Source organism: Scyliorhinus torazame, chromosome 14, assembly GCF_047496885.1.
Source record: "Scyliorhinus torazame isolate Kashiwa2021f chromosome 14, sScyTor2.1, whole genome shotgun sequence".
Taxonomy (NCBI): domain Eukaryota; kingdom Metazoa; phylum Chordata; class Chondrichthyes; order Carcharhiniformes; family Scyliorhinidae; genus Scyliorhinus; species Scyliorhinus torazame.
In genome coordinates this window covers 128,159-152,455 of record NC_092720.1, presented here as the reverse complement: position 1 = coordinate 152,455, position 24,297 = coordinate 128,159, and the positions used below count along the sequence as shown (strand labels likewise).

Sequence of the window (24,297 nt, the reverse complement as noted above, 5' to 3'; positions counted from 1 at the left end):
CGCCAACATTGAGGGCATTTAAAAGTTTATTGGATAAACATATGGATGATAATGGCATAGTGTAGGTTAGATGGCTTTTGTTTCGGTGCAACATCGTGGGCCGAAGGGCCTGTACTGCGCTGTATTGTTCTATGTTCTATGTTCTAATAGTTAGATGGTTATTTTTGACCAGTGCAGACTTGATGGGCCGAAGGGTCCTTTCTGTGCAGTAGACTCTCTGGGCTTTGATTCTCCAATTCCAAGGCAATATTGCAGGATCCGGCTGGTCTTACGACCAAAAAGTCGGCGCCGTCCCTGCACCGATCCTCCGCCCGGTGGTGGAGTCTAGCAGCTGCACCGCGTAAAGCATCCGACTTCACCTGCCGATACGGACGCAGAATGGGCAGGTCTGTGGCTGCGCATACGCACGCCGGCGACCTGCAGTGGCCGTGCCGTGCAACATGGCGCCGGCCGGGCGCGTACCCAGCCAGCCAAAAACTGCCTCCCTGTAACTCCCCTCGCCACTTCCGGACCAGTCCCCCCAGCTCCCGCCAAAACGCCCCCTGCCAGCAGAACGGCTCCTCCCTGACTGTGGTGGCGCTGGACACAGTCCGCAGCCGCCACGCGAGGTCCGCGAAAAGTGAGGGGACACGCGAGCAACGCGGCTTGGGATTCGGCCTATTGGGGGGCGGAGCATCGGGGAGGGCCTTCAGGCGACATCCTGAGGCTGTCACAACGGTGTGCATATACTCCCGGAGCACGCCATTTTTGAGGGGTGGAGCATCGGAAAAACAGCGCCACCCCCCGATTTCGGCATAAAAATGGATTCTCCGGCCGATCGCCGAATGCGATTTCAGCATCGGCAATTGGAGAATCTCACCCATTGACTCTGTGACATTATTCAGCAGCATTGGCCTTTTGGAAGTCTTTTATACAACATGCACTTGCTACCTGTGTGTATTCTTTGCTACTTTGAAGAATTTAAGAAGTTTGGTTGAATATACAATTGCTGTTGTGTTTGCTTGTGCTGGAGCTGAAAATAATATCTAAAACAACAACTTACTAATGCTTTCCTTTTAGAAATGTTTTGTGTGAGCTCTGGTTTTAATTATTTTGATTCTATTTCTGACAATACAAGTTAAACATTCACAGTACATTTTTGTCATAATTTTTTGCTGTCTCGCTGATGTCAGTTACCATGAGTTCAATGTTAAGTGTCTGTTGGGCAGCCTTGTTGTAATTCACAAGGCAATGAGCATGTGACAAGGAAATTTGTCTGATATTAGGATCTCTAAACATCCAGAATGTTCCTTGAGTGATTCTATCTGTGATCATAACCTTTAAAACATCAGCATTAACTATTCAACAACCAAGCAAATAGGAGACTAGCCCTGGGAGGATGAAATTGGTGTTCAGTGAAAGCATGAAATGGGATGATGAATAATCAGAAACTTGTTTAATCAGGGTGATGGTAATTGGCTATTGCCTGTTTGCATTATTCCTGTGGTATCCAGAATTTTAATCAGTTTTCAAGATTGTAGAATTCCATTGTGAACAGCCTCCAGGTGAATGTCCAAGAACAGGAAGAGCTTCTGTGGAAATCAGTCTCCGTTTTCTCCACTGTGTCATTTGTTTCCTTTGAGGTCAAGAGATTAGATGCCTGTTTTCTGAAGTTTGAATATAATCAGTTCCTTTGACTTTTGTGCACTTTTCACTTGTACCATCTGATTTCACAACTTTAAGAGTTTTATTACTTCTTCTGCCCTTTCTGCTGCCCCCCTTTTTCATTCTTTCCTTTGTCTTTCTTCCCCTTCTTGTCTTTCTTTGGGAATAGGTTTTTGAATTGTCCAAGTTCTTTTCGAACCATTATTCCACGCCACCAAGCCTGGATCTGTCAGATAGAGGAATGAAGTGAGTTAATGAGAGAACTTCCTGCTTATAACTGACCAAATACAAACTGGTTTGGTGGGGCAATAAAGGGGGAACAGGAATAGAAAGAGGGAGATGAAGTGGAGGGAGATTGGTGATGGGTTAGAAGTGGATGAACAGAGACCAGAACGAAGTGGACTGGGTCAACGGGCGACTCGGGCCCAGAAATACCTTCAGAGTCAGGCACAGCACTGAGAGAGAAGCAGGGAGGCAAGGAGAGTTTACTGTGGTTAACAGTGAAATGTTGTTTTCACTGGTGGGCCCATAGGGAACTCAGGAAGGGAAACCAAGGGAAAGAGCTATTCGAGAATCCAGGTTTCATTGCAAATGGGATAGACTTAAATATCATTTGAAAAGGACTGGCCTGAATATTGTAAAGGAAAATATAAACGGGATCTTGGGGTTATAGGAGAGCGCAGCATTGAGAGATGCATGGCCTCCTTTCTATAAATCCAATTCTGTGGAAACTCCACTATTGAGTTAAACTCAGGACTCTGATGCTGAGCTGAGGTTAGGGCGATGTACCCTGTGGGAAGTGCTCCAGATCAGAGACTGCTACCCTGTGGGAGATGCCGCATGTCCGGTGTCAACATGTGAAGTTCAAGCATAGACCCCACTGACTGAAACTCCAGGTTCAGATTTAACACCTTCCAAAACCAGAGTCTGGGAAACTGGCTGGATTGCAGAGAGCTAGGAAAGGATTTGGGCTATAGTTTCAGGGGGGAAATCAGTGAGTTAGCGCCTTACTATTAGACAGGGGATATCAAGTTGTTACACCCACTGCTAACTGTTACTACGGTTGAGATGTTGTTAGTTACTTTTGATTATGAGGGAAAGATTAGTATTGCCAGTATAAGTATGATTGCTGTAACTGCTGATGGACTCAACCCTCCCCCCACACATTTCCTTTCACAAATCTAAATTTTCCCTCCTTCCCACTTTCTGCTTTTCATCTTCCTTTGCCTCTACTATCGGCGAGGAGTTTCCCCTCTACTCACTGCCCTGTCTATTAGCCAACTGCTCATTATCAGCGTGTGAGAGTTAATGGCAATTCACTTTGTCAGATATAGCAGCCAGAGTGATTCTGCTGCTCCCTAACACACAGCAGCAATTAACAGGAGCCAGGAACCCTGGCTGATTTAATTAGGGCGAGGGGACTATTCTGCCAAAGTAATTGTAATTTCAGAAACCTAAGGTTCTTTTTACATATCTTTAAAATTGTAACAGTGGAAATGTTAGTACCTTGGTTGCCTTGAAGTGCTGGATCTTCTTTGTCTGTAAGTATTGGAAAACAGCAGATATGCCCTGACCACAAATTTCATCTAAAGGCTTTTCCAATGGATTCCTCTCCAGAGACAGGATTTCCAGTGTCTTCAGTTGGTCAAACTTTTCTGGGAGATGAGTTATTCGATTACAACTTGCTAGAAGCTTCTTCAAGCCTGTAGGATCACACCATGTTTCATAAAAGTTCAGGGTGCAGAGCTGACCATGGGCAGAGCAGTAAGATTTGGAAGAACAGCGGGGCAGAAAACAAAGATTCTCAGAGTTTGCAATGTGAGTTAAAGCTGTTACAACTTTATTTAACTTTGCTGTTAATTTAAGGGAAGTTGCGAGAGCATTCCGATACTGTTAAAAATGGCCGAACATTTTGGCATGTTGGGCTCATTTGATGTAGACTTCAGAACTAGAAATCATATTCAGAAAAATTCCATTATTATATCCTAGCCAATAAGATTTCAGAAGTGCATTTCTAAGTACAATTGGAAACAAAACTTTCAATTTCTTAAGAAGCTTGTTTCAGCTGGAAAAATACGGGGATAAGATGCATCAAGAATTGGTTAAAATATTAAAGTACCCTTCATTATCCAGTACTTCCCAGGAGTGGAGAAACTATAACATCTTCTTCGGAGCATTCAACATGTGATCGATGAAGACGAACATCTTGCCAAGGTCATCTCCACTACTTGCCTTCAAACAGTCGCACACCCTCAAACAGACCATTGTTTGCTGCAAACCACCCAGCCTTCAGAACAGCGACCACGACATCACAACCCTGCAATGGCAATCTCTGCAAGATGTGCCAGATCATCGAAATGGGTACCACCATTACACCACCCACCAGGTACGCGGTACATACTCGTGCGACTCGGCCAATGTTGTCTACCTCATACACTGCAGGGAATGATGTCCCGAGAGGTGGTACATTAGCGAGACCATGCAGACACTGCGACAACGGATGAACGGACATCGTGCGACAATCACCAGGAAGGAATGTTGCCTTCCAGTCGGGGAACACTTCAGCAGTCAAGGGCATTCATCCTCTGATCTTCGGGTAAGCGTTCTCCAAGGCAGCCTTCAGGAACATTAGAACAGTACAGCACAGTACAGGCCCTTCGGGCCCTCGATGTTGCGCCGACCTGTAAAACCACTCTAAAGCCCATCTACACTATTCCCTTATCATCCATCTGTGTATCCAATGATCATTTGAATGCCCTTAGTGTCCACTACTGTTGCAGGCAGGGCATTTCACGCCCTTACTACTCTCTGAGTAAAGAACCTACCTCTGACATCTGTTCAATATCTATCTCCCCTCAATTTAAACTATGTCCCTTCGTGCTAGCCATCACCATCCGAGGTAAAAGGCTCTCACTGTCCACCCTATCTAATCCTCTGATCATCTTGTATGCGTCAATTAAGGCACCTCTTAATCTTCTCTCGAACGAAAACAGCCACAAGTCCTTCAGCCTTTCCTCATAAGATCTTCCCTCCATACCAGGCAACATCCTGCTAAATCTCCTCTGCACCCTTTCCAATGCTTCCACATCCTTCCTATAATGCGGCGACCAGAACTGCACGCAATACTCCAAATGCGGCCGCACCAGAGTTTTGTACAGCTGCAACATGGCCTCATGGCTCCGAAACTCAATCCCTCTACCAATAAAAGCTAACACACCGTACGCCTTCTTAACAACCCTTTCAACCTGGGTGGCAACTTTCAGGGATCTATGTACATGGACACCGAGATCTCTCTGCTCATCCACACTACCAAGAATCTTACCATTAGCCCAGTATTCTGTATTCCTGTTACTCCTTCAAAAATGAATCACCTCACACTTTTCTTCATTAAACTCCATTTGCCACTTCTCAGCCCAGCGCTGCAGCTTATCTATGTCCCTCTCTAACCTGCAACATCCTTCCACACTGTCCACAACTCCATCGACTTTAGTGGCATCCACAAATTTACTCACCCATCCTTCTACGCCCTCCTCCAGGTCATTTATAAAAATAACAAACAGCAGTGGCCCCTAAACAGATCCTTGTGGTACACCACTAGTAACTGAACTCCAGGCTGAACATTTCCCATAAACCACCACCCTCTGCCAATTTCTGATCCAAACTGCTAAATCACCCTCAATCCCATGCCTCTGTATTTTCTGCAATAGCCTACCATGGGGAACCTTATCAAATGCTTTACTGAAATCCATATACACCACATCAACTGCTTTACCCTCGTCCACCTGTTTGGTCACCTTCTCAAAGAACTCAATAAGGTTTGTGAGGCATGACCTACCCTTCACAAAACCGTGTTGACTATCCCTAATCAAGTTATTCCTTTCAAGAAGATTATAAATCCTATCTCTTATAATCCTTTCCAAAACTTTGCCCACAACAGAAGTAAGGCTCACTGATCTATAGTTACTGGGGTTGTCTCTACTCCAAGGGGACAACATTTGCTATCCTCCAGTCTTCTGGCACTATTCCTGTAGACAATGACGACATAAAGTTCAAAGCCAAAGGCTCTGCAATCTCCTCCTTGCTTCCCAGAGAATCCTAGGACAAATCCCATCCAGCCCAGGGGACTTATCTATTTTCACTTTCCAGAATTGCTAACACCTCCTCCTTATGAATCTCAAGCCCTTCTAGTCTATTAACCTGAATCTCAGTATTCTCCTCGACAGCATTGTCTTTTTCCTGTGTGAATACTGACAAAAAATACTCATTTAGCCCCTCTCCTATCTCCTCAGACTCCAAGCACAACTTCCCACTACTGTCCTTGACTGGCCCTACTCTTACCCAGTCATTCTTTTATTCCTGACATATCTATAGAAAGCTTTAGGGTTATCCTTGAGCCTACCTGCCATGTCCACTCCTAGCTCTTCTTAGCTCTCTCTTTAGGTCCTTCCTAGCTAACTTGTAACTCTCGAGCGCCCTAACTGAACCTTCATGTCTCATCTTTACATAAGCCTCCTTCTTCCTCTTGACAAGTGTTTCGACTGTTTAGTAAACCACGGTTCCCTTGCTCGACCACTTCCTCCCTGCCTGACAGGTACATACTTATCAAGGACACGCAGTCGCTGTTCCTTGAACAAGCTCCACATTTCCATTGTGCCCATCCCCTGCAGTTTTCCTCTCCACCCGATGCATCCTAAGTCTTGCCTCATCGCATCATAATTGCCTTTCCCCCAGATATAACTCTTGCCCTGCGGTATATACCTATCCCTTTCCATCACTAAAGTAAACATAATCGAATTGTGGTCACTATCACCAAAGTGCTCACCTATCTCCAAATCCAACACCTGTCCTGGTTCATTACTCAGTACCAAATCCAATACAGCCTCGCCTCTCGTTGGCCTATCTACATACTGTGTCAGGAAACCCTCCTGCACACATTGGACAAAAACGGACCCATCTAAAGTACTCGAACTATAGCGTTTCCAGTCAATATTTGTTAAGTTAAAGTCCCCCATAACAACTACCCTGTTGCTTTCGCTCCTATCCGGAATCATCTTTGCAATCCGTTCCTCTACATCTCTGGAACTTTTCGGAGGCCTATAGAAAACCCCTAACAGGGTGACCTCTCCGTTCCTGTTTCGAACCTCAGCCCATACTACCTCAGTAGACGAGTCCTCATCAAACGTCCTTTCTGCCACCGTAATACTGTCCTTGACTAACAATGCCACCCCTCCCCCTCTTTTACCACCTTGCCTGAGCTTACTGAAATATCTAAACACCGGCACCTGCCACAACCATTCCTGTCCCTGCTCTATCCATGTCTCCGAAATGGCCACAACATCGAAGTCCCAGGTACCAACCCATGCCGCAAGTTCACCCACCTTATTCCGGATGCTCCTGGCATTGAAGAAGACACACTTTAAACCACCTTCCTGCCTGCCGGTACACTCCTGCAACTTTAAAACCTTACTCATGACCTCACTACTCTCAACCTCCTGTATACTGGAGCTACAATTCAGGTTCTCAAGCCCCTGCTGAACTTGTTTAAACCTTCCCGAAGAGCATTAGCAAATTTCCCCCCCCCCCAGGATATTGGTACCCCTCTGGTCCAGGTGTAGACCATCCCATTTGTAGAGGTCCCACCGACCCCAGAATGAGCCCCAATTATCCAGAAATCTGAAACCCTCCCTCCTGCACCATCCCTGCAGCCACGTGTTCAACTCCTCTCTCTCCCTATTCCTCGTCTCGCTATCACGTGGCACGGGTAACAACACAGAGATAATAACTCTGTTTGTCCTAGATCTAAGTTTCCACCCTAGCTCCCTGAATTCCTGCCTTACATCCCTATCCCTTTTCCTACCTACGTCGTTGGTACCTATGTGGACCACAACTTGGGGCTGCTCCCCCTCCCCCTTAAGGATCCCGAAAACACGATCCGAGACATCACGCACCCTGGCACCTGGAAGGCAACACACCAACCGCGAGTTTCTCTCGTTCCCACAGAATCTCCTATCTATCCCCCTAACTATGGATTCCCCAATGACTAATGCTCTACTCCTCTCCCCCCTTCCCTTCTAAGCAACAGAGACAGACTCTGTGCCAGAGACCTGTACCCCATGGCTTACCCCTGGTAAATCCCCCCCCCCCAACAGTATCCAAAGCGGGTATACTTGTTACTAAGGGGAACGACCACAGGGGATCCCTGCACTGACTGCTTCCTCCTAGCCCCTCTCACCGTCACCCATCTATCTTTATTCTTCAGAGTCACTACATCCCTGAAGCTTCTATCTATGACCACCTCTGCCTCGCGAATGATCCGAAGTTCATCCAGCTCCAGCTCTAGTTCCGTAATGCGGTTTCTGAGGAGCTGGAGATGGGTGCAATTCCCACAGATTAAAACGGCAGGGACACTGATGGCGTCCCTCACCTCAAACATTCTGCAGGAGGAACATTGCACTACCTTCCCTGCCATCCCCTCTAGATGAAAAAAGAAAAAGAAAGAAAGAGCTCACCTGTTATTCACTCTCCTTCTCAGCAAAGGGGTGGCTGGTTTAGCACAGTGGGCTAAACAGCTGATTTGTAATGCAGAGCAATGCCAGCAGCACGGGTTCAATTCCCGTATCAGCCTCCCTGAACAGGCGCCGGAATGTGGCGACTAGGGGCTTTTCACAGTAACATCATTGAAGCCTACTTGTGACAATAATCGATTATTATTATAGGGGCTGTTTCGCACAGGGCTAAATCGCTGGCTTTGAAAGCAGACCAAGGCAGGCCAACAGCACGGTTCAATTCCCGTAACAGCCTCCCCGAACAGGCGCCGGAATGTGGAGACTAGGGGCTTTTCACAGTAACTTCATTTGAGGCCTACTTGTGACAATAAGCGATTTTCATTTTTCAAGCACTCACTCAGCAACTTCTGCGCCCCGCACGATAACACCTGAGGGAAAAGAAAAGAAAAACTACTTACCAGTCACCAGCCAATCCCTTACCTGCAGGCTGTGATGTCACGGTTCAACTCCTTTCTACTTCTACCTGCCCTCGAATCTTCCTCTTGATCTTTACAGCGGTTGGTTTTTTTTTGGTTAGAGGAGGGGTTAGGGAGGGAAACACTGAAGAAGTGTTTCGGGTTTAAGTGTCACTTGACAACAGCTCCTCCACAAACCACCTTCAAGTTAGGGTGAGCACATGGACATATGCAAATTTTCCCCGCAACAGCCAATCAGCAGCTCTGCTCCACTGCCCTCTGCTGGATGCTTGTCTTCATTTGAACAGCTAGGGTCTCTTGCTCAGGTACACCTTCAAGTTAGGGTGAGCACACGATGTATGCAAATTTCCCCCGCAACAACCAGCACTCCAGTGCCCACAAGTCAGCACTCCAGTGCCCACAAGTCTGCACTGCAGTGCCCACAAGTCAGCACTCCAGTGCCCACAAGTCTGCACTCCAGTGCCCACAAGTCTGCACTGCAGTGCCCACAAGTCAGCACTCCAGTGCCCACAAGTCTGCACTCCAGTGACCACAAGTCAGCACTCCAGTGCCCACAAGTCTGCACTCCAGTGCCCACAAGTCAGCACTCCAGTGTCCACAAGTCAGCACTCCAGTGCCCACAAGTCTGCACTGCAGTGCCCACAAGTCAGCACTCCAGTGCCCACAAGTCTGCACTGCAGTGCCCACAAGTCAGCACTGCAGTGCCCACAAGTCAGCACTCCAGTGCCCACAAGTCTGCACTCCAGTGCCCACAAGTCAGCACTCCAGTGCCCACAAGTCTGCACTGCAGTGCCCACAAGTCAGCACTCCAGTGCCCACAAGTCAGCACTCCAGTGCCCACAAGTCTGCACTGCAGTGCCCACAAGTCAGCACTGCAGTGCCCACAAGTCAGCACTCCAGTGCCCACAAGTCTGCACTCCAGTGCCCACAAGTCAGCACTCCAGTGCCCACAAGTCTGCACTGCAGTGCCCACAAGTCAGCACTCCAGTGCCCACAAGTCTGCACTCCAGTGCCCACAAGTCTGCACTCCAGTGCCCACAAGTCAGCACTCCAGTGCCCACAAGTCTGCACTCCAGTGCCCACAAGTCAGCACTCCAGTGCCCACAAGTCAGCACTCCAGTGCCCACAAGTCTGCACTGCAGTGCCCACAAGTCTGCACTCCAGTGCCCACAAGTCTGCACTCCAGTGCCCACAAGTCTGCACTCCAGTGCCCACAAGTCTGCACTCCAGTGCCCACAAGTCTGCACTGCAGTGCCCACAAGTCTGCACTCCAGTGCCCACAAGTCTGCACTCCAGTGCCCACAAGTCTGCACTCCAGTGCCCACAAGTCTGCACTCCAGTGCCCACAAGTCTGCACTCCAGTGCCCACAAGTCTGCACTCCAGTGCCCACAAGTCTGCACTGCAGTGCCCACAAGTCTGCACTCCAGTGCCCACAAGTCAGCACTCCAGTGCCCACAAGTCAGCACTGCAGTGCCCACAAGTCTGCACTCCAGTGCCCACAAGTCTGCACTGCAGTGCCCACAAGTCAGCACTGCAGTGCCCACAAGTCAGCACTCCAGTGCCCACAAGTCTGCACTCCAGTGCCCACAAGTCTGCACTCCAGTGCCCACAAGTCTGCACTGCAGTGCCCACAAGTCTGCACTCCAGTGCCCACAAGTCTGCACTCCAGTGCCCACAAGTCTGCACTCCAGTGCCCACAAGTCTGCACTCCAGTGCCCACAAGTCAGCACTCCAGTGCCCACAAGTCTGCACTGCAGTGCCCACAAGTCTGCACTCCAGTGCCCACAAGTCTGCACTCCAGTGCCCACAAGTCTGCACTCCAGTGCCCACAAGTCAGCACTCCAGTGCCCACAAGTCTGCACTGCAGTGCCCACAAGTCAGCACTCCAGTGCCCACAAGTCAGCACTCCAGTGCCCACAAGTCAGCACTCCAGTGCCCACAAGTCTGCACTCCAGTGCCCACAAGTCTGCACTGCAGTGCCCACAAGTCTGCACTCCAGTGCCCACAAGTCTGCACTGCAGTGCCCACAAGTCTGCACTCCAGTGCCCACAAGTCAGCACTCCAGTGCCCACAAGTCTGCACTCCAGTGCCCACAAGTCTGCACTCCAGTGCCCACAAGTCTGCACTCCAGTGCCCACAAGTCAGCACTGCAGTGCCCACAAGTCTGCACTCCAGTGCCCACAAGTCTGCACTCCAGTGCCCACAAGTCAGCACTCCAGTGCCCACAAGTCTGCACTCCACTGCCCACAAGTCAGCACTGCAGTGCCCACAAGTCAGCACTCCAGTGCCCACAAGTCTGCACTCCAGTGCGCACAAGTCTGCACTCCAGTGCCCACAAGTCAGCACTCCAGTGCCCACAAGTCTGCACTCCAGTGCCCACAAGTCAGCACTCCAGTGCCCACAAGTCAGCACTCCAGTGCCCACAAGTCTGCACTCCAGTGCCCACAAGTCAGCACTCCAGTGCCCACAAGTCTGCACTGCAGTGCCCACAAGTCTGCACTGCAGTGCCCACAAGTCTGCACTCCAGTGCCCACAAGTCTGCACTCCAGTGCCCACAAGTCTGCACTCCAGTGCCCACAAGTCAGCACTCCAGTGCCCACAAGTCTGCACTCCAGTGCCCACAAGTCTGCACTCCAGTGCCCACAAGTCTGCACTCCAGTGCCCACAAGTCTGCACTCCAGTGCCCACAAGTCAGCACTCCAGTGCCCACAAGTCAGCACTCCAGTGCCCACAAGTCAGCACTCCAGTGCCCACAAGTCTGCACTCCAGTGCCCACAAGTCTGCACTGCAGTGCCCACAAGTCTGCACTCCAGTGCGCACAAGTCTGCACTGCAGTGCCCACAAGTCTGCACTCCAGTGCCCACAAGTCTGCACTGCAGTGCCCACAAGTCTGCACTCCAGTGCCCACAAGTCTGCACTGCAGTGCCCACAAGTCAGCACTCCAGTGCGCACAAGTCTGCACTCCAGTGCCCACAAGTCTGCACTGCAGTGCCCACAAGTCAGCACTCCAGTGCCCACAAGTCTGCACTCCAGTGCCCACAAGTCAGCACTCCAGTGCCCACAAGTCTGCACTCCAGTGCCCACAAGTCAGCACTCCAGTGCCCACAAGTCAGCACTCCAGTGCGCACAAGTCAGCACTCCAGTGCCCACAAGTCTGCACTCCAGTGCCCACAAGTCTGCACTCCAGTGCCCACAAGTCAGCACTCCAGTGCCCACAAGTCAGCACTCCAGTGCCCACAAGTCTGCACTCCAGTGCCCACAAGTCAGCACTCCAGTGCCCACAAGTCAGCACTCCAGTGCGCACAAGTCAGCACTCCAGTGCCCACAAGTCTGCACTCCAGTGCCCACAAGTCTGCACTCCAGTGCCCACAAGTCTGCACTGCAGTGCCCACAAGTCTGCACTCCAGTGCCCACAAGTCTGCACTCCAGTGCCCACAAGTCTGCACTCCAGTGCCCACAAGTCAGCACTCCAGTGCCCACAAGTCAGCACTCCAGTGCCCACAAGTCTGCACTGCAGTGCCCACAAGTCAGCACTCCAGTGCCCACAAGTCAGCACTCCAGTGCCCACAAGTCTGCACTCCAGTGCCCACAAGTCTGCACTGCAGTGCCCACAAGTCTGCACTCCAGTGCCCACAAGTCTGCACTGCAGTGCCCACAAGTCAGCACTCCAGTGCCCACAAGTCTGCACTGCAGTGCCCACAAGTCTGCACTGCAGTGCCCACAAGTCTGCACTCCAGTGCCCACAAGTCTGCACTGCAGTGCCCACAAGTCTGCACTGCAGTGCCCACAAGTCAGCACTCCAGTGCCCACAAGTCTGCACTGCAGTGCCCACAAGTCTGCACTCCAGTGCCCACAAGTCTGCACTGCAGTGCCCACAAGTCTGCACTGCAGTGCCCACAAGTCTGCACTGCAGTGCCCACAAGTCAGCACTCCAGTGCCCACAAGTCTGCACTGCAGTGCCCACAAGTCTGCACTGCAGTGCCCACAAGTCTGCACTCCAGTGCCCACAAGTCTGCACTGCAGTGCCCACAAGTCTGCACTGCAGTGCCCACAAGTCTGCACTCCAGTGCCCACAAGTCTGCACTGCAGTGCCCACAAGTCAGCACTGCAGTGCCCACAAGTCTGCACTCCAGTGCCCACAAGTCTGCACTCCAGTGCCCACAAGTCTGCACTCCAGTGCCCACAAGTCAGCACTCCAGTGCCCACAAGTCTGCACTCCAGTGCCCACAAGTCTGCACTCCAGTGCCCACAAGTCAGCACTCCAGTGCCCACAAGTCAGCACTCCAGTGCCCACAAGTCAGCACTCCAGTGCCCACAAGTCTGCACTCCAGTGCCCACAAGTCTGCACTCCAGTGCCCACAAGTCAGCACTGCAGTGCCCACAAGTCTGCACTCCAGTGCCCACAAGTCTGCACTGCAGTGCCCACAAGTCTGCACTGTAAAATGCCGTCTTTTATGCTGTCTGAATCTCACCTCTGAAAACTGGTTTAAGCCAATTATCTAATTAAATAGTTGCAGCTACAGAGAACCCTGTTTTAAATCTGGTCTAAAACTCACCTCCTTCCAACCCAAACAGCAACTTTTTGTTAATTACTAAATTAAATAAACACTAGACTTTAGATGGAAATTAATCCTTAATTTCTCTCTGTCACAAAACCCCAACATAAGCAGTCTACTGCAGCCCAAAGTCAGCACTCCAGTAGAATGGTCTACTGCTCGCTGTTTGTATGTACATAACCTTTCCAATCTATCCTCAGAACTACAGTTCTTTATCCCTAGAATAATTCCTGTGAATCTTTCTCTGTACTCTCTCCAATGCCTTCTTATCCTTCCTCAGGTATGGCAGCCAGAACTGGACACAGTCTCCAGTTGAAGCCTAACTATTATCATATACAAGTTCAACATGACCTCCTTACTCATGACATGGAAGAACATGAGAGATATCTCTGAGCAAATATCTCTGCTGACTCTACTCTTCATTCTTCCCACTTGAGGTTTTGGGGTTTGCTGAACTCAGAGACTGAAGACTAGAGACTGAAGGTGGTACCTGTTATAACCTGCCTGAATACTACTGGCTGGGGACTATTGCCTATCCCACAATCCTTAGTGAGTATGAGCTGCCCCAATGAGGGCGGATAAATAATTAGCAGAGTCACCTGCATAAATAGCGCTGGCCAGTGTGGAACCAGCTAGAGGAGAGCACAGTGGTGGAGTACTGCTGCTGTTGTATATATATGTAATTGTAAATAAAGTTATTTCTTTTGATTCTACAAACTCGTGCTGGATTCTTCGTGGCCCCCACAAAAGCACCATTTTTAGTTTGTAAGTTTTGGGACCACAGGTTGATTCAGACTGACAGATTGCTCTCCATACCGTGGATGTCTGTGATTGATTCGGGAAACTCCAGCAAACGATTTTCATGGCAATCGAGCACAGTCAAGTTTTGGAGCAAGCCGATTGTTGACGGTAAAAACTGAATTTCGTTGTTTTCAAGGTACAGTTCTTTCAGGCTCTGAAAATAAAGATTGAAGTTAGACTAATTGCCGCATTGAAACATTGAAGCATTGACCATTGAAAGAAAATAGTTTTTCCCATCAATCCAATAAGTTCCCTTTAAATCTTAAAAACTTCAATCAAATCACCCATTAACCCTCTAAATTCAAGTAAATATGACCCTAGCTTGTGTAATGCCTCCTTGTAATTTAAACCTTGGGTCTGGGTATCATAGATACAAAGAAGATAGGAGCAGGAGGAGGCCTTAACATAACTGAAGCATGACATCTACTTCCTTCTGACCATCTATGGGACTTTACACCACTGAATTATTTGGGGTGAAGACAGAGAAGTGAAGCGGCAGGATCCTACCTGCCATGTTCTCGTCTAATTAAACAACCCCCGCCCCGTCACTAAACACTGTGGGCACCTCGGGCGTCCGTCTAACATCTGTTCTGAAAGTCACTACATCTGAGGATATGACAGGGGAATGCACGCAATTGGATTGCTGACATAGACTTTATGGGCCAAATGGCCCTTTTCTGTGTCGTAATAATTCTGAAAGTACAGAACCCCCTCAGGACGACACTAGCTCAGGACGACACAGCCTCTAGCTCAGAGGTGAGAGTCACACCCACTGAGACATGGGTTACTTTAAAGAAAATTGGTGGGACAAAGCCACCATTTATTGTCTAATTGCCCCTTGAACTGAATGGCTCGCTCAGCCATTTCAGTGTCAGCTGTATAGAATCCAAGAATCCCTACAGTGCAGAAGGAAGCCATTCAGCCCATTGAGACTGCACCAATCCTCTGAAAAAACACCCTACACAGGCCCCCTCTGCACCCTATCTCCATAACTCCACCTAAGCTGCACATCCCTGGACACTAAGGGCAATTTAGCATGGCCAATCACCTGATCTGTACATCTTTGGACTTTGGGAGAAAACGTGAGCACCCGGAGGAAACCCACGCAGACACGAGGAGAACGTGCAGACTCCGCACAGACAGTGACCCAGCAGGGAATCGAACCCGGGTACCTGATGCTGCGAGGCAGCAACGCTAACAACTGGAACCACATGTAGGTCAGACCATGTAAGGACAGCAGATTTCCCTCCCGAAAGGACATTACTGAACCAGATGGATTTTTACAGCGCATTAACTTTCAATTCCATTTTTTTGTATTGAATTTAAATTCTACCAGTTGCCATGGTGGGATTTAAACCCATGTTCCCAGGGTATTGATCAGAGACTGGTCTGCTTATATTACCACTGCACCACCATCTCTTGTTGAAAATATGTGTGGAAAATGTCTACATTATCACTTCCTCTGAATGGTCTACATCCAACGTTTTGGGACGGCACGGTAGCACAGTGGTTAGCACTGCTGTCTCACAGCACCAGGGACCCGGATTCAATTCCGACCTCGGGTGGCTGTACAGAGTTTGCACTTTCTCCCCGTGTCTGCGTTGGTTTTCTCCGGATGCTCCGGTTTCCTCCCACAAGTCAAAGATGTGCAGGTTAGGTTGATTGACCGTGATAAATTGCCCCTAGTGTCCAAGAAAAAGATTAGGTTGGGTTTCTGGGTTACGGGGATGAGGTGGAGGTATGGGCTTGGGTGGGGTGCTCTTTCCAATGGCCGGTGCAGACTTGATGGGCCGAATGGTCTCCTTCTGCACTGTTGATTCTATGATTCTAAAGGTGGAGGGCTGTTGTACATGTGGGTTATTGTAGATGTGTGCAATGTCTCTTTAAGAAATGGGTCACGTGACATTTGTGATGTCACGGCGACTTCTCGGGCTTTAGCCCTAGTCTAGTTCTACCCTTTGAACAATGGAGATCTATTTAATAAACCTATTCAATATGCAGGTGTCCTGGGAAAATCATGTTGGTAGCGGATCGAAGAAAAGGAATTTGTGGAATATCTAGACATCTGGATGGATACATGAATAGGGAGGAAATAGAGGAAAGGACTGATAAAGGCAGAAGGTTTTTTTCTAGTTAGAGCATCATGATCAGCAGAGGCTTGGAGGGCCGAAGGGTCTGTTCCTGTGCTGTACTTTTCTTTGTACTTTGTCTACGAGCTGGATTTTGGGAGCAACTTGTGACAGGGCTTATGAGGGAACAGGCAATTCGTGATGTGTAATGAGGCAGACTTAATTAGGAAACTTAAGGTGAAGGAACCCTTAGGGAGCAGTGACCACAATATGATAGAATTTACCCTGCAGTTTGAGAGGGAGAAGCTGGAATCAGATGTAAAGGTTTTACAATTGAATCAAGGTAACTACAAAGACATGAGGGAGGAGCTGGCCAGAGTTGATTGGAAAAGGAACCGAGCAGGGAAGACAGTGGAACAGCAATGGCAGGAGTTTTTGGGAGTTTTTCAGGAGGCACAACAGAAATTCATCCCAAGGAGGAGGAAACATGCTAAGGGGAGGACAAGGCATCCATAGCTGACGAGGGAAGTCAAAGACAGCATAAAAGAAAAAGAAAAAGCATACAAAGTGGTGAGAATTAGTGGGAAGCCGGAGGATTGGGAAGCCTTTAAAAGCAAGCAGAGAATCATAGAATTCATAGAATATACAGTGCAGCAGGAGGCCATTCAGCCCATCGAGTCTGCACTAGTCCTTGTAAAAAGCACCCTACTTAAGGCCACACCTCCACTCTAATCCCGTAACCCAGTAACCCCACCTAACCTTTTAATACATGAAGGGTAATTTAGCATGGCCAATCTACCTAACCTGCACATCTTTGGACTGTGGGAAGAAATCGGAGCACCCGGAGGAAACCCACGCAGACACGGGGAGAACATGCAGATTCCGCACAGAGAGTGACCCAAGCCGGGAATCAAACCTTGGACCCTGGAGCTGTGAAGCCACAGTGCTAACCACTGTGCTACCGTGCTGCCCCACAACTAAAACAGCAATACATGTATTTGCAATCTATTTCTTTTGAACATTTAGTCAAAAGATACAACAAGATGCCGCTCAAAAGGCTACTTAATTTTAAGCTCCCATGGTGTTGGAGGTAGTATACTAGAATGGATAGAGGATCGGCTAACTAATAGAAGACAGAGTTGGGATGAGTGACATTTTCAGGTTTCTATCCTGTAACTAGTGGAGTGCCACAGGGATCTGTGCTGGACAAATATAAAAATTTGTAAAAATGACTTGAACGAGGAAGTAAATGTACTTTTGCCGAGTTTGTGGATGATGCAAAAATAAGTGGGAAGGCAAGTGTCGAGGATGATACAAAGAGTCTTCAGAGGGATACAGACAGGTTAGGTGAGTGGGCAAAAACTTGGCAGCTGTAATATAATGTAGGAAAATGTGAAGTTCTGCAGTTTAGTAGGAAGAATAAAGGAGCTGAATATTATTTGAATGGAGAGAGATTGCAGAAAGCTGCGGGACAGAGGGATCCGGGGGTCCTCTTGCATAAATCACAAAAAGATAAGGTGCAATTTCAGCGGGTAATTGCGAAGGCAAATGGAATGTTGGTCTCCTTTTCAAAGGGAATGAATGGAGTATAAAAATAGAAAAGTCTTGCAAGGGCTATACTAGTTAGGGACTAGTTAGACCATATCTGGAATAATGTGATCAGGTTTGGTCCCCTTAGCGGCACGGTAGCACAGTGTTAACATTGTCGCTTCACAGCTCCAGGGTCCCAGGTTCAATTCCCGGCTTGGGTCACTGTCTGTGCGGAGTCTGCACGTTCTCCCCGTGTCTGCGTGGGTTTCCTCCGGGTGCTCCGGTTTCCTCCCACAGTCCAAAGACGTGCAGGTTAGGTGGATTGGCCATGCTAAATTGCCCTTAGTGTCCAAAGGGGTTGGGTGGGGTTGCTGAGTTACAGGTATGGGGCGAAGTTCTGGTCTTAAATGGGGTGCTCTTTCCAAGGGCCGGTGCAGGCTCGATGGGACGAAGGGCCTCCTTCTGCACTGTAAATTCTATGTTCTAACTAAAGAAAGGTCACAGAATTTCTTATAGTGCAGAGAGAGCCATTCGGCCCATCGAGACTGCACCTCCCCTCAGAAAGAGAGTGAATCTCCTCTGCGCACCCTCCAGTGCCAGTACGTCCTTTCTCAGGTATGGAGACCAAAACTGAACACAATACTCCAGATGGGCCTCACTAACACCTTATACAATTGCAGCATAACCTTCCTAGTCTTAAACTCCATCCCTCTAGCAATGAAGGACAAAACTCCATTCGCCTTCTCAATCACCTGTTGCACCTGTAAACCAACTTTTTGCGACTCATGCACTAGCACACCCAGGTCTCTCTGCACAGCAGCATGTTTTAATATTTTATCATTTAAATAGTAATCCCTTTTGCTGTTATTCCTACGAAAATGGATAACCTCACATTTGTCAACATTGTATTCCATCTGCCAGACCCTAGCCCATTCACTTAGCCTATCCAAATCCCTCTGCAGACTTCCAGTATCCTCTGCACTTTTTGCTTTACCACTCATCTTAGTGTCGGGGATAGGGTGGAGGTGTAGGCTTCAGTGGGGTGCTATTTCCAAGGGACGGTGCAGACTCGATGGGCCGAATGGCCTCCTTCTGCATTGTAAATTCTATGATTGTTCTGCCCAGACAGTCATGACATCATTTTCACAGATATTTATTGTTCACCAGTCAGTAGCTCCGAGTCCCCAGTTACCCACAAGAGAGCAGATTGGAAACGCCAGCCCGCACCCTCCTTCGTCTCGGCACCCCATCTTCTCACCCGCCCTCTTCTCACCCTCTTCTCACCCTCCCTCTTCTCACCCTCCTTCTTTTCACCCTCCCTCTTCTCACCCTCCCTCTTCCCACCCTCCCTCTTCTCGCCCTCCTCACCCACCCTCTTCTCACCCGCACTCTTCTCACCCTCCCTCTTCTCACCCTCCCTCTTCTCACCCTCCTTCTCACCCTCCCTCTTTTCACCCTCCCTCTTCTCACCCTCCTTCTCACACTCCCTCTTCTCACCCTCCTTCTCACACTCCCTCTTCTCACCTGCCCTCTTCTCACCCGCCCTCTTCGCACCCGCCCTCTTCTCACCCGCCCTCTTCTCACCCGCCCTCTTCTCGCCCACCCTCTTCACGCCCGCCCTCTTCTCACCCGCCCTCTTCCCACCCTCCCTCTTTTCATCCTCCCTCTTCTCACCCTCCCTCTTCTCACCCTCCTTCTTCTCACCCGCCCTCTTCTCACCCGCCCTCTTCCCACCCTCCCTCTTCTCACCCGCCCTCTTCTCACCCTCCCTCTTCTCACCTGCCCTCTCCTCACCCGCCCTCTTCCCACCCTCCCTCTTCTCACCCGCCCTCTTCTCACCCACCCTCTTCCCGCCCTTTTCCCACCCGCCCTCTTCTCACCCTCCCTCTTCTCACCCTCCCTCTTCTCACCCGCCCTCTTCTCACCCACCCTCTTCTCACCCTCCCTCTTCTCACCCTCCCTCTTCCCACCTATTTTCAAAGCCCTTATCCACCTATCAAAATTACTCTGTTTAAGCCTTTCAAACTCCATGTATGTTTGACCAAATTCTTTCCTTAAATTTCTAAACCTTTGTCTGTAAGCTTCAGGCACTAGCTCATATGCACTTAAGATGGATTTCTTCACCTCCTCATATGTTCCACATACCTCCTCCGGTAGTGATGCAAACACTTCACTAGCTCTAACTACCAGCTTTGTTTGAATCAATAACACCCACATGTCCTGTGGCCATTTCATTTGTTTAGCTACCTTCTCAAATGAAATGAAAAAGGCTTCTACTTCCTTCTCGTCAAACCTTGGCAATGCTTGGACATATTTAAATAGATCCCCATCACATCTTCGACTATGACACTGTCTCATTATCCTCATCCATCTCCTCCAACATACGTGTCCCTTTCCGTCTGCCAATTTTAACTGATTATCATGTTTCAGAGCCATTTTCCGAAGTTCAAACTCTCTCTTTTTTTCCTTTTCTTCTCTATCTCTTTCTTTGTTTCTTTCTTCTCTCTCCTTTTCTTTTTCCTCTCTACCTCTATCTCTTTCTTTTTCTTTCTTTGCATATTCAAGCCGCTTTAATTCTTTTTCATGTTCAAATTGCTTAATCTGCAAATGGAGCTTTGCCATATCTAATGAGTCAGAATGTATCACAGGCAACCATAAATGCGCAAATACCGTGTTAAGTACCTCATCTTTTCGTATTTTGCTAGGCAGTGTTAATTGCAATGATTTCGCCAAACCCGACAGTCTGTTTTTACTCTCTGTTCGTAAGGTATCACGTGTTACCACATCCAACCCCAAAACCTTCTGAGCCTCCGAAAGAGCCATTGTTCACAACACTCTCCCCACTTAAACTAAAATACCACACCGGAAAAGCAACAGACCTTCACTGCCTTTAAGTTCACAAAAGCCAATCCAATAGATAGACTTTTATCCCCCTCAAGCTTCCAATTGTTATGGGTGAGGTGTTTTCAGAACCCCAAAATGTATCATGGAGTTCAACCAACCTCTCCCTTTAATGGATTGTTGCTTTTGAAGCACACGGCTTGTTCCCCAGGTGTGATATTACAATTATGGACACGTGGTTTTTAACACAAAACAATGTTTATCCCATGAACTCAACTTAACCTGTTAAATAAACATTGGATCCCTAACACCACTTACTTCAAAGATAACCCCTAAAATAATACAACACTAAATAATCCCTCAAAATGTTCCTTCAAACATCCAAAAGGCTTCAAACCTTCAAAACAGCAACACACCAGGTCACAGAATATATATATTTTCTGTTTTATGGCAGAGATATACCAGCTTGGTTGACTTCAGCTCCAGCGCCTTACTTTTCTTCCTGCAGCTCTCTGGAAACACACAGACACACACATGCTGCTTTTTCAAACTGAAACCAAAAGCAGAAGTGAGCTCAGCTCCCCCCCGTGACATCACTTCAGTAACATGATCATCTCCATTCCTTAAAGGTACATTGCTTAAACATCCATTTCTTAAAGGTACTCTCACATGACACAATCAAACAACATCCATATAGACTTTACCCTTTAAAATTGACACAGGTTAACAAAAAGATTGAGAGTATGCTTAAAAATGGCATAATTGAAGTGGGTTGCAGCCAATGGAGCTCACCCATAGTGATGGTACCTAAACCAGACAGTACCCAACGATTGTGTGTGGACTATAGAAAGGTTAATGCAGTTACAAGAACGGACTCTTATCCTATCCCACATTTGGAGGATTGCATTGAGAAAGTGGGACAATCAGCTTTTATTTCCAAACTGGATTTACTTCAAGGTTACTGGCAGGTACCTTTATCCGAAAGGGCGAAGGAGATTTCAACTGTTGTGACTCCAGGTGGTATATACCAATTCAAAGTTATGCCATTTGGCATGGAAAACGCCCCAACCACATTTCAATGGTTAATTAACAAAGTTGTTTCAGGATTACCCAATTGTGCGATATACATCGATGATCTGATAATTTTCAGCCAGAAATGGAAAGAACATTTGAAACATCTGATGGAGTTATTCGATCGACTTCAGGAGGCGGGTTTGGTGATAAACCTAGCCAAAAGTGAATTTGGAAAAGCCCAAGTCACTTTCCTTGGCCATACAATCGGACAGGGTCGAATGGTCACACGGGATGTGAAACCAACAGTTATTGAGAAGTTTTCAATACTCTCGAGACAAAGAGAAATAATGCGATTTCTTGGCATGAGTCGATTTGATCGAACATTTGTGCAAAAGTTTTGTAGCGTGATTGCTCCACTGATGGACTTGCTGAAGAAACGTTGAAAATTTCAATGGACAACGGACTTTCACCAGGCATTTGACTGCCTGAAAGCTGTGATAACCAATGCCCCTGTGTTGGAGAATTACAAGGGACCCTGTGATCAGATTGAACTGAAGTATCTGACGTTAAAGAGAAATGCCGAAGTGTAGAGAAATGGACGGACCGTGCAGAGACCTTCTTGTTCAAAGAGACTATCAATCGGGAAGGATTTCAGTTGGAGGAAGAACGAAAAAAAATGGACTATATTATTATACCTGTTTGCGTGTGTTGTTTTTTTGAAACGATAAAGTATATTTACTGTGTGCATTTCTTAAAGGATGGTGAAAAGGTGAAAAATGAAACCATCTTGAAGTTGATGCTTTATTTTTTTTTCTTGGGGGGAGGTGTCATGTGAGGGTACCTTTAAGAAACTGGTGTTTATAAATGGGTGTGTATATAAATATCTGTAGTGAGAATAACTTTAAGAAATGGGTGTTTATTACTACAGTGATGTCAGAGAGTGGGTGGAGCTGGGCTGTCTGTCAGCTTTTTACTTTTGTTTTAGGCTGTTTACTGCAGGGTGTGTGTTAGTTTTGTTTTCAGAGCTGGATAGCTGCAGTCACAGCCAGAAGATGTATTAGAGTCTCTCTCCGTAATCTAAAGATTGTAAATCGATCCTGGTGATTTAAAACTAATAACAGTAGTGACTTTAACCTAATGTGCTTCTGGTAAAAGGTGTTTTAAGTCTTATGGATGTTAAAAGGAAAGCTTAAAGGATTACTTAGTGTTGTATTCTTTGGGGGTTGCATTTGAATTAATGGTTGCTAAGATGTTCACTGTATGTTTTAAAAAGGTTAACTTGAGTTCATAGAATAAACATTGTTTTGCTTTAAAAAATACTTTTCTATTTCTGCTGTACCACACCTGTAGAGTGGGCCGTGTGCTCCCCACGCCACAATCTATTAAAAGTTGTGGGTCAGGTGAACTCGATGATACACTTTGGGGTTCTCTAAACCCTCGCCTGTAACAATTGTTTGGAAATAGTGCTTAAATGGTGATAATTAGTTTCTCACTTCGCTGCGGCGAGGTCCCGATTTTGCAGATGGGAGTGGGCTGGTTGCATCGCAAATGGCGAGGTTCTCCTTTTCCACCTCTCATGCTATTCTCCTAGCTCAACACATGACTAAACAACTGGTGTAGGAGGGAGGGTTTCCGTTATCTGGACCACTGGGATCTCTTCTGGGGCAGGTGTGGCGTGTATAAGAAGGACGGGTTGCATCTAAACTGGAGAGGCATAAATATCCTGGTCACGAGGTTTGCTAGTGTCACACGAGAGGGTTTAAACTAGTATGGCTGGGGGGCGGGGGGGTGGGGGGGGGGGGGGGGGGGGGTACCGGAGCAATAGGTCAGAAGGTGAAAAAATTGAGGGAGAACTAGGGAATAGAGCCAGTATGGCTCTGAGGCAGAGCAGACAGGAAGATGTTGCTGAAAACAGCAGGATTGGTGGCCTGAAGTGCATATGTTTTAATGCAATAAGTATAACAGGTAAGGCAGATGAACTTAGAGCTTGGATTAGTACTTGGAACTATGATGTTGTTGCCATTACAGAGACCTGGTTGAGGGAAGGACAGGATTGGCAGCTAAACATTCCAGGATTTAGATGTTTCAGGCGGGATAGAGGGGGATATAAAAGGGGCGGAGGAGTTGCACAACTGGTTAGGGAGAATATCACAGCTGTACTGCGGGAGGACACCTCAGAGGGGAGCGAGGCTATATGGGTAGAGATCAGGAATAAGAAGGGTGCAGTCACAATGTTGGGGGTTTATTACAGGCCTCCCAACAGGCAGCGGGAGAGAGAGGAGCAGATAGGTAGACAGAATTTGGAAAGGAGTAAAAGCAACAGGGTTCATAGATTATCATAGAATTTACAGCGCAGAAGGAGGCCATTCAGCCCATCGAGTCTGCACCGGCTCTTGGAAAGAGCACCCTACCCAAGGTCAACACCGCCACCCTATCCCCATAACCCAGTAACCCCGTCCAACACTAAGGGCAATTTTGGACACTAAGGGCAATTTATCATGGCCAATCCACCTAACCTGCACATCTTTGGACTGTGGGAGGAAACCGGAGCACCCGGAGGAAACCCACGCACACACGGGGAGGATGTACAGACTCCGCACAGACAGTGACCCAAGCTGAAATCGAACCTGGGACCCTGGAGCTGTGAAGCAATTGTGCTATCCACAAGGCTACCGTGCTGCCCTAACACGGGCAGCTGTTGTGATGGGAGACTTTAACTTCACCAAAATTGACTGGGGGGGCCAAAGTGCTAGGGGCTTGGACGGGGCAGAGTTTGTAAGGAGCATCCAGGAGGGCTTCTTAAAACAATATGTAGATAGTCCAACTAGGGAAGGGGCTGTACTGGACCTGGTATTGGGG

At 48.0% G+C, this 24,297-nt stretch overlaps 1 protein-coding gene across 1 annotated transcript in view; it reads right to left on the bottom strand.

Annotated features, from left to right (window-relative positions):
* Window positions 1-1,420: 1,420 nt before the first annotated feature.
* The window catches only part of LOC140389481 (uncharacterized), a 45,370-nt gene continuing 22,493 nt past the window's right edge, over window positions 1,421-24,297 (bottom strand). Inside the window, exons 3-5 of the mRNA XM_072473612.1 lie at window positions 14,000-14,138; window positions 3,151-3,347; window positions 1,421-1,870 (exon numbers count right to left, since the gene is read on the bottom strand). Of these exons, the coding sequence (XP_072329713.1) occupies window positions 1,730-1,870; window positions 3,151-3,347; window positions 14,000-14,138 (477 nt within the window). The 3' untranslated portion in view covers window positions 1,421-1,729. The remainder of the gene's footprint in view (window positions 1,871-3,150; window positions 3,348-13,999; window positions 14,139-24,297) is intronic.